Source organism: Aquila chrysaetos, chromosome 8 (assembly GCF_900496995.4).
Source record: "Aquila chrysaetos chrysaetos chromosome 8, bAquChr1.4, whole genome shotgun sequence".
NCBI classification, from domain to species: domain Eukaryota; kingdom Metazoa; phylum Chordata; class Aves; order Accipitriformes; family Accipitridae; genus Aquila; species Aquila chrysaetos.
This window is the reverse complement of record NC_044011.1, coordinates 22,966,004-22,975,744: the sequence shown is the minus strand read 5'-3', so window position 1 is coordinate 22,975,744 and position 9,741 is coordinate 22,966,004. Positions and strand designations below refer to the sequence as shown.

General features: G+C 51.5%; 1 protein-coding gene across 1 annotated transcript; it reads left to right on the top strand.

Moving 5' to 3' along the window:
* Positions 1-340: 340 nt before the first annotated feature.
* TCF21 (transcription factor 21) lies at positions 341-3,161 on the top strand. The gene is made up of 2 exons (XM_030022577.2): positions 341-981; positions 2,613-3,161. Exons 1-2 carry the CDS (start codon positions 532-534, stop codon positions 2,700-2,702), a joined length of 540 nt encoding a protein of 179 aa, XP_029878437.1. The 5' UTR covers positions 341-531; the 3' UTR covers positions 2,703-3,161.
* The last annotated feature ends 6,580 nt before the right edge of the window (positions 3,162-9,741 follow it).

Sequence of the window (9,741 nt, the reverse complement as noted above, 5' to 3'; positions counted from 1 at the left end):
AGGAGAAGAGGAGAAGGAGGAGGAGGAAGGGGGAGGATAGAAAGACGGAGCGGGGGGAGAGAGAGAAAGCGAGTTGCTTTGCTCCAGTTGTGAAGATTTGAATCCCAGTTCCGAGCTCTCGGCAAAGGCTTGCCGGGATACCTCATTCCCTGTCCTGTGCAAAGGTCTGTGATTGGGGATGTGGTGTGCTCAGTGGGCAGGGCCCCTCCCCTGGGCTGGATCCGCCTCTCTTATCCCCCAGATAAATTACTAGTGTCCTCACTAAATTCCTCGGCTTTCTCTCTCTCTCTCCCTCTCCCTCTCTCACACACGCTCACTCCCTCCCTCAAACACTGGCAAAGCGGGGTTGGGGGGCGGGAGGGCGGGGGTCCTCTCTGGACTGGTATCGCGCCTTAGTGCTGGGGGGGGGGGGGGAAGGGGAGGAAAATACTGGTGCCCCTTCTCTCCTCTGCCGCCTTGAAGTAGATTTGAGGAGCTGCCCTTCCTCCCCCTCCTCCCCCTTCCCGCTGGTCCTTTGGCATCTTCCAGACCATGTCCACTGGGTCCCTCAGTGATGTGGAAGATCTGCAGGAGGTGGAGATGCTGGAGTGCGATGGCCTGAAAATGGATACTAACAAAGAGTTTGGGGCGTCCACCGAGAGCAACGAGGAGGGATCCAATGGCGAGAATGGCTCCCCTCAGAAGGGGAGAGGGGCCTCGGGCAAGAGGAAGAAAGCTCCCCCCAAGAAGAGCCCTTTAAATGGAGTGAGCCAGGAGGGAAAGCAGGTCCAGAGAAACGCTGCCAACGCCAGGGAGAGGGCGAGGATGAGGGTCCTTAGTAAAGCCTTCTCCAGGCTTAAGACCACCCTGCCCTGGGTGCCCCCAGACACCAAGCTTTCCAAACTGGACACCTTGAGGTTGGCCTCCAGCTACATTGCTCACCTGAGGCAGATCCTGGCCAATGACAAGTACGAAAACGGCTACATCCACCCAGTCAACCTGGTAAGTCACAGCCCGCCGGGGCCAGGCACTCTGCGTGTATGTGCACGGGGGAAGGCGGGCGAGGAGCTGGGATGGGGCATGTGCGGGGAGAAACCTTCGCTGTGCTTCTCACAGAGAGGCTGGTGCCAGTGGGGTGGCAAGGGGTACTGTGTGAGGTGACAGGCTCCCAGCTGCCCTCCCGCCCGGTGCCCCGAGAGCTGAGCCTCCCGGGCCCCGTCCCCTGCTCCCGACAAGCCCCTCCAGGGGACAGGCAGGGGCCACGCTGGCCACACGTAGGCAGGGACAGGCTTTACTGCCCCAGAAATGCCTGAGAAACCTCAGCAAGTTGATGGCAGCTTTCTACCTGCAAGCAGGCGGGTATAGGAATTTGGGTTGAGAAAGGTATGTTTTAGGAAGGACCCAAGCCAAGGACCCAGGATTTACTCTTAGCCCTCCTCTCTACCCTAACGTTTCCTGCCATAACAGTCCGCTCAAGCCCTAGCTTTTTAAAGACAGAGCTCTTGGGGCTCTGCACTCAGCCGCTCAGATTTGCTGGGTCCAGGTCGTTTCTCCTATCCGTGTAAACTAGGAAAGGAGAAATAAATACCAGTGTGGACTCCCCAGGGCGGGTGTCTGCCCCAGGCACACTCTGCAAATCCTCTCTGGGCTGCACAGTGTCCCTCTTGCTGCTCCCACCACGCACAGAAAGTTTTCCCCAGCAGCCCAGGGTCTCCCTGCCGTCCCTGGCCACCAGAAACACCCAGTTTCCAGCTCTAAAAATACATGCAACTGATGTAAACCGGGGGCGGGCGAGATCCGCCTGGGCTCTTTTTAAACATCCAGCCTTTACATTGCCTACACGTGCGGACCCTGTCACATAAAGGGATGGCGGAGAGGATCTGTGGGGACGTTTCACTGGGGCCCGGCTCTGCCTTTTAAGCTCTGGACTCTGGGGGAAAGCACATTACCCACTGTGTCAGCTGATAAAGGCCTGGGAGGTATTTTTTTGGCTAAAACCAAAATCCTCAGCACAGCAACACAGGGGAAAAAAAAAAAAATAGTAAAGCGAACCCAACACCCAGCCCAGCTGTAACCCCCCGCACTGAGGCACACCAAAACTTGTCCCCCGAGCCACGGGAGGCCAGGGAGAGCGGCCCGGGGGGGATGCCGGGGGCTCCGGGCGGCTCCTGCGCCCGGGCAGCGCGGCGGCGGCGAGGCGTGAGGCGGCTCCCGCGGGGAAGAGCCCCCACGCCGGTCACGGCCAAAGACGGGGGGTGCCCGCGGCGGCTGTGCCGGGGGGACGCGGCTGTGCCGGAGCCGGCGCGGGTCCCTCCTCTCCTCTGCCCTCCCTCCCGCCGCGGCTCAGACGGGCTCCGCCGGCCCGAGGAGGCCCGGGGGGGGCCCGCCGCGGCCGGGAGGGGAAGCGGCATCAGCCGCCGGCGAAAGACGAAGCGGTGCTCGCCGAAGCCAGCGGCGACCGCCCCGGCCCGCGCCCCGCTGAGCGGCTGCCAGAAGCGGGCTCAGGCGGCGCTGGATGGCGGGCTCGATGCCCCGGGGCGCTCCCGAGCTGGACCCGCTGGCGAAATAAGCGTTGCAATGTGCCTTTTTCCGTATGTAACCCCCTTCCCACCCGTGTCTTTTCCTGGCTACAGACTTGGCCTTTTATGGTAGCCGGCAAACCCGAGAGTGACCTGAAAGAAGTGGTGAACACAAACCGCTTGTGCGGCCCGACGGCATCCTGAGCCCCGGCGGCCGGGCCAGCAGCGTCCCGGCGCGGGCGGGGAGCGGGCGGCGGGGCGGGCAGGGACACGCCGCGGCCCCGCCGCTGCCCCGGGCCCCGGGCCCCGGGCAAGAGCGACGGGGAGAGCCTCTCTCCCGGCGCGGAGACGACCAAACGTGCCCTAGCAAAGACTCCGCCCCGAGAGATCCCGACTCTATTTAACTTTATTAAATGCGTGTACAGTCGAGTGTCCTGCAACAAGAGCCTTGCTGGTTCAAGCGCTACTAGAGAAAAGACAGAGATCAAACAAAACCTACCACGCGTGTATCTTTTGTCTGAGACCTGTGAAATATGTAGATGCCTAGAAAACCTGACTTTGACAGTCATCTCTATGAAGTAATTCACCCTAAAGATATATAGATATATTTTCTTCAAGCAGGTTTTGCTCTATTTCTGTGAATAAACCTTCCTTTCCACTGAACACAGAGCGGTGTAATGTTCGTTTCCGACTCTCGGGCTCGCCGGGGGAAGGAAGGACCGCGCCTCCGCCGGCCGCCGGCCGCCCTCGCCTAGCGCGCTGCGGGGAACCCGCCGCTCCGCCCGGGACCACGGGAGGGCAGTTTCCCCGGAGCTAAAGATTCGGAGCAAAGCCCTGGGGGAGGGGGTGGCTGGGCCGGGACCTGTCCTCGCTGCGGGAGCCCGGCCCGGCCCCGCAGCCCGGCGCCCGGGCGCTGCGGGAGCCGCTCCGCGCCGCTCCGCACCGCTCCGCACCGCGGGGACGGGAGCAGTTAGCTGTTGGTGAAGTACAGTGGGACGGAGGATCCCCCTCCGGCCCCGGTCCTCGGTGCCGGGAATTTTTAACTTAAACATCTCCCCTCTATCGATCAGCGCGCCCGTGGGAGAGGAGGCTGAGATAAACAGGAGTGCGGGGCGCTCCCCCTGCACCGGCAGCTGATGCGCCAGATCCCACCGCGCTGTTTAATGTTTCAGGGTTATGACCGCACTGTTTACAAGACGTCTTCGGTTATTTATATTGTTATTATTAGCAGAGGGGCTTTAAATTTCCGCTTCACTTGCTGTTTCAATACCGTCCCTCCGTTCCGTTTGGTACCTGGGTACCTTCTGGCCGAAAGCAGGCACCCCCGGAGGGGGGCAGCGCCCTGTTTGGGGGCAGCGGGGGCTGCCGGGCCGCCCCGGGGCCTGGGAGGCATCGCGGCCACCCCCCGGCCCGAGCCCTGCGGCCCGGCTGCGTTGCGGCGGCGGGGGCCGGGGCGCGGGGGCCACGGACCCTCCCGGGAGCCGCCTCCCCCCGGTCACCCCCCGCAGGCGGGCGCGGAGCCGCCCCGGGCAGCCGGGCAGGCTGGATGATGTTTCTTCTCATGCCCTGCTTCCCCCCGAGATAACTGGGTGAGGTGGCGCGTCCTCCAGGCGACCCAAATTCACCAGTCGGGTTCGTGCGTGGGCTAGGTTTAATTAAAGCAGCTCGCTGCGAGCTGAGGGCTGTGCAAACATCTCGGCCCTCGTTATGGAAGGGGCCAGGGCCTGCTGTATCGTCCTAATGGTTTTGAAGGGGAGAGCTGTTTAATTTCACTTTTTCACAGCTTTATCTCCACCCCGCACAATTAAAAGCAGACCTCCTCGCCTGGCCGAACCATGCGCAACTTCACTGCCGTGAGTGGGGCTGCGCCGGTTGAGACACGCAGTTACACACACGGGCTTGACTGACTTTACTGCCAAACACATCACCTTGACCAGCCACAGCTCTTGCTGAAGAGATGAGCAGCTCTGGTAAGCACAGTTCAAATGGCTGATCTCTTCACCCCAGGCATTGGGAAATTCAGTGGGAATTGGTATCTCTTAAAGGGAGGCAGAATAGAGCCCTCCGACCTTAAGCTAAGTGCAAATGACTGATACAGCAAATGCACAAATACCATCTTAACCACTGAATTTACCCAGTGAATTGAAATTAACCGTTGGATTTAACCACTCAAAATCTCGACTTAAATCCATGCTGCTCGAGACTCACAGCAAGGTGCTGTTTTCCTTCGAGAAAGCAGAAAGTGATAGGCATCAATTTGTCATGCGAGATACGCATAAAACTAAGAGTTAAATTCTGAATATTGTCACATGTGCTTCTTTGCCACCCTGCTTTGCAATGCTTACTAACTGCACTCAGCATCCTTCCCAACCCTTTTGAGTTAGCCATGTTCAGCGTTCATTTGCCACCTGAAACACAGCATGGAGAAAGAGAAGGGAGAAATGCAACAGTCCCCTGTGAAAAGTGAGGAACACAGCCATAACCACGTGCCGAAAGCTGCAATGTAAGCGTAATGGTAAGAGGAGGCTGTAGACACCGTTATTTCTCGTGCTGCTATTCACTTTGTCTAGCAGTCTAGATTGCAAGCCTCTTGGGGACCAAACTATTCCTCAAGCATCCTCCACCTTCCTCACACCTTGCCTCTGAGCAACAGTTCAGCAACAAACAAAAAGGCAAAAAGCAACAAGCAATAAACAAAAGCAACCAGCAGTACACAGAAGGTAAATAACGGCTTTACTCTGACTGTAAAAAAATTATTGGCTTTATCTCCATTTTGAAGACAACAAATAAATTTTCCAGGGGGATTTATGTGGCTGGAAACCCTTGGCCCACTGGCTTCTTGTGTAAGGGCACAGCCTTGACAGTATTGGCAGTTGGCTTCAACGGCCCAAGTTTCTTAGATGAATTAAGAGTCCTACCACGTATCTCAGTAGGACAATGAGTGAAATCATTCTTCCCCGCTGCTGAGTGCAATTTTACAGAAAAATATTTGCAAACAGAAAATCTATGTTTAGTCTGACTGAAGCAATTGATGATTTTGAAAGGAACTCGGAAATGTGCTAAGGGAAAACAGGGAACCAGTTTAAATATTTATGTCAATGATTTTAAAGAAAATATTTTGTTTGCTTTCTTGCATTTCTGTACAAAGTGATGCATTTTAATATTTACCGAAATATACCCCTTCTCCATGTGGAAACAAAGCTGACTTGATATATCTTTCTGTATCTACATGGATGTAGGTGCAGCTGTGTGAGTGTCTGTATACATTCCCTCCTAATAATGTTTGAACTCATTGCCTGATTTCAAATGAATTTGACAGAGGTCTCAAAGATAACTAAATTGCTATAATTTTTTGTGTGTGTGTGTCTGTATGTGTGTGTGTGAAAACAGGCAGCTGAGTAGAGAAAAGATCTTTAATTCTGCAAGGTTTCAACAAAAAGAAAAGGTTTCAACATGAACTCAGCCCTTATCAGATACCAGAGCATACAGAGCAGAGTCCCAGCCGTAGATGAAGCTTCAAACACTTCTTCAATCACAGGATACAAGTTAATAGAAAACCTGCTTGTGGACCTATGTGTTTTAAGATAAGAACTGTCTAAAAATATTTTAGTCCCATCTGATTTTAATACTATTATTCTTTTTTTTTGGGGGGGGGGGGGAACCCAGTTCCACCCAACTACTTCATGACCATTTTTCAGTTCAGCTAGAGACTGGAAAAATCCTTTATTTGCAGAGCTGCACTCAGTGCTCTGGCTCCTGGGTTTGGTGCTCATGTTGTACTGCTTAGCAGCAGTTTTCACAGTCTGAAAGGTCTTTAGGAGCAAGCATTATTCCATCCGTTACAGAAAATACATTTTAGGCTTATCTTATCCTCTGGCTGGGATGGAAATCTGCCAGCCTGAAACATCAGCATAGCAAGAAAGCCACTTTGCAGACACCTGCACAATGCCTTGCTGTCCTGGGCGCTGACTGGGGAAGCGAGGCCATGGTGATGGTCATGCCCCCAAGCTGCAAGGTGCACAAGGAGAACATATGCTAGATAGCTTATTCTTTAAAGTGCCTCCAATGTCGAAATTCCCAGCTCACCTCAGAAATTAAAAGACATAGGAAGTCTGTGTGGCTTCTGTAGGAAGGCTGCTTTGAATCCAGGATATAATGACAGGATCACAAGCACAGGTTTGTTTGAAGCGTTTGTATTGATAACCCCACAGTTGTGTCTGCCTGGAAAAACATGCTTCCCTGTAAATGAATTGCATATATTTTTCAAAAGGTAATCTTTCCCAAAACCCCAGTGTCATTGCCATTCATTATTATTTGTAGTAAAAAAAAATATAGTATGCAAAAGACATTAGCTAACTGCAGGTAATAAGCTGTCTAAAAGAGGACAAAACTCACATATATCTGGTGTACAAGTGGAGGGTATAATCTGATAAAAGTGCAGAGTATTTCTAATTTCTGTCTGGGTATCTGAATGTAGATTATCACTCACAGTCTCCCAAAAGGGACTGGTTTTCAAAAGAAATGTCAATTACATTGAAATGAAATTCAGTTTAAATGAAATTGAAATGTGTGGCAGCAAACAACAGAGCATTCTGTCATTTCCATGTATATACACACCTAGAAAAACCTCCATACAGAATTTCTCCCAACAGACAGTGATTCAAATTGTCCATGTTCATTGGAGGCCCATGGAGTACTGACTATTCCCGTATTGAGGCTGTGCTGCCAAGGCAGCTCACAGGCTAAATACAACTTTGTGCTCACTATTCGGCCGCGGATTGCTTCATGCTCTTCAGCCCAGCATGCTTTATGGATGGGAAGTGGCACAACCAGCAATAATGGCTTTTTTTGTCTCTAGCGCTGCAAAGTTACTGGTGTGTTACGGCTTGGTGAATTTCTGCATCTGAGAAGACGTCATACGTCTGACCTAAAATTTGTGCTCCGGGAGGGGTGGAAAAAAACACGTGTTACCTTTGCGAGGACTGCTGTCAGCAGACTCCAAACCCAGCAAAGGTCTGCAAGTAACTGATTTTTCTTCAGTTCACTTCAGACACTGGTGTATCTGAGCTAGCTGTACAAAAACGACTTTGAGTAGGCCTAGGCATGCAGTCATCGCATTTCCCAAATGTGGCGTGGACATACCCTAGGGTCACAACAGTCCTGAGATGACGCATTTTCTTGCCTTAGGGTTTTGCCCTTAAACTGAAACTTGTAAACAGATGAAATGCGTTTTCAAGCTGATGCGCGTGCGTGCACCGTCCTTGCATGGGGAGTGGAGAGATCCAAACCTCCTTGCAAGTTAAAAAAAAGATCATAACAAAAGCAGGAGAATAAAAACTAATGCAAATCTTTCCTTCACTTTAAATTCTTAATTCTCCTTAAGCAAGGAGAAAAACCCCAACCCTTATTTACATCTCAGGCTGCTGTGTAAACTATAAGACCGTATCTGACTGTAAATACGGATTATCTACACACTCAAGTTTTCTCTCATTGTTTACGTGCTGTTTAAGGAACAGGGATCAGAAACACTAGGGAAAAAAAGGGAAGGGTACAGTTACACAGCCAGGAGACAAGAAGAAAGCGGGGAAAAGGCATAGAATAATTCCTCTTCCTCTGACTACTACTGCTCAGTCCTTGTGAAAAAAGGGGCTGGGGAAGGGAGGAACTATCAGCAGCTCCATCACAGCCGGGTGGAGCCAGACCACCGGGGAGATGGAAACTGGGAGGTTGAGAGCTGCAGCTGCCTTCTCAGGGAGGAACATCTGTGAAATCCTGTGCAGCAGCAGCAGGGGAGGAGGAGTGGGCACAGGCAGCGATCGTTCCCAGGGATGTGCTCACACAGATAACTGTCCCACTGGATGGCTTCCCAGGCTGCTGCAGCGGCACTTCCCTCCCCCATCAGGGATGAGGCAAAGACCATCGCGTGCAACAAGCAATCCAAGTGTCAGCGTGGCCTCTTCCTTCAGCATCCTGTTTCTTGTGATGCTTTTTGATGGCCGAGCTGACCAGAATGGGAACAGTTGTTCCTCACTGATAACATGGTTTTTTGTTCTTACGTAGGGACTTTCATACCACTGGCACCTCAATGCAGAAATTAAACAGAGGATGGCAGTTACCTTGGAGCATTTGCCATCACTTCATGACCAAAAGTTTTTCTATAGGAAGTCGCTATCATTATACAGATGGGAAGAAAAAGAGGCGTAGAGCTGACAACTGTCTGGCTGAAGGGTTCACAAGTAAGCTTGGTATAGGCCTAGGGCACCAGCCCTTCTGGTGCACAAACTTATGACCTGTTCTCCTTGGCATGCTGAAATCACCAGGGATCTTTGCTCTTTGAATTCAGTATAAAGATAGGAATAAGAAGACTGTGGCCGGGGTCACATCCACACATACCTGAGTTTTATTCCACTCTCATCAAAGGGTAAGAACAGTCCCTGGCACACACTATTCCCAAACTACGCTTGGGCACTTTCTGGGAGAAAGTTAGTCTGACAGGCCAAAGGCATGCCAAGGACCCTGCCAACAACCAAGCACTATGAAAAATAAGCCTTGGCCCTGTTTTATTTATCAGTGTCACTGCAGCCTTAGAAGCTAGAGCTCTAAAGGTACTTCAATGCTTTGTCTCAGCCCAGCCTTGTGCTCTTCTCACTTGTTTTCTAGATCAACCTGCTACCTTCTTTTATGGGCCAAAAATTCTTAGTGGGGACCCTCTTTACTATTTGTATCTCATAACTAATATACTAAGACTACAGGTCACTACAAGCAAGAGGCCAAGTTCAAGAACAAACATAACACAAGATTTAAACAACATTATATCCTAAATTACGACATTGAAACCCCCTGTTCATTTGTTGCCCAACTCTACAAACCTCTGCAGTACCTTTTCTACCCGAGTTGTGAGTTCCCTGATGCCAAAACTTGACATATGCCCTTAGAGTATCTCTTTTTTGCCATTGCCAAGCAGCTCCATGTTAATAGTATCTATACTTATTTTTTTATATAAATACAAATATATAAAATAATCTATATTCTAAAATTAAGCAGAACGTTTGAATATTGTGGAGCTGCTTGAAGTACCACTTATGGCAGGGAGGTAACAGCCTAATAGTGCTGGCATGGTACATCATACTGTACATCATCATCAAAGAGTGAGAAGCCACATTTGAGTGTACAGTCTCACCTGATAAACTAAGCCCTGGAGCGAAGGATTCCCTCCCTGACTGATCTCCTGCCACAGGTTTAA

Bases quoted from the DNA above. Each gene is read 5' to 3' on its own strand.
- TCF21 (XM_030022577.2), top strand. From the start codon at position 532: ATGTCCACTGGGTCCCTCAGTGATGTGGAAGATCTGCAGGAGGTGGAG. The intron at 982-2,612 runs GTAAGTCACAGC...TCCTGGCTACAG, and splicing joins ACATCCACCCAGTCAACCTG to ACTTGGCCTTTTATGGTAGC.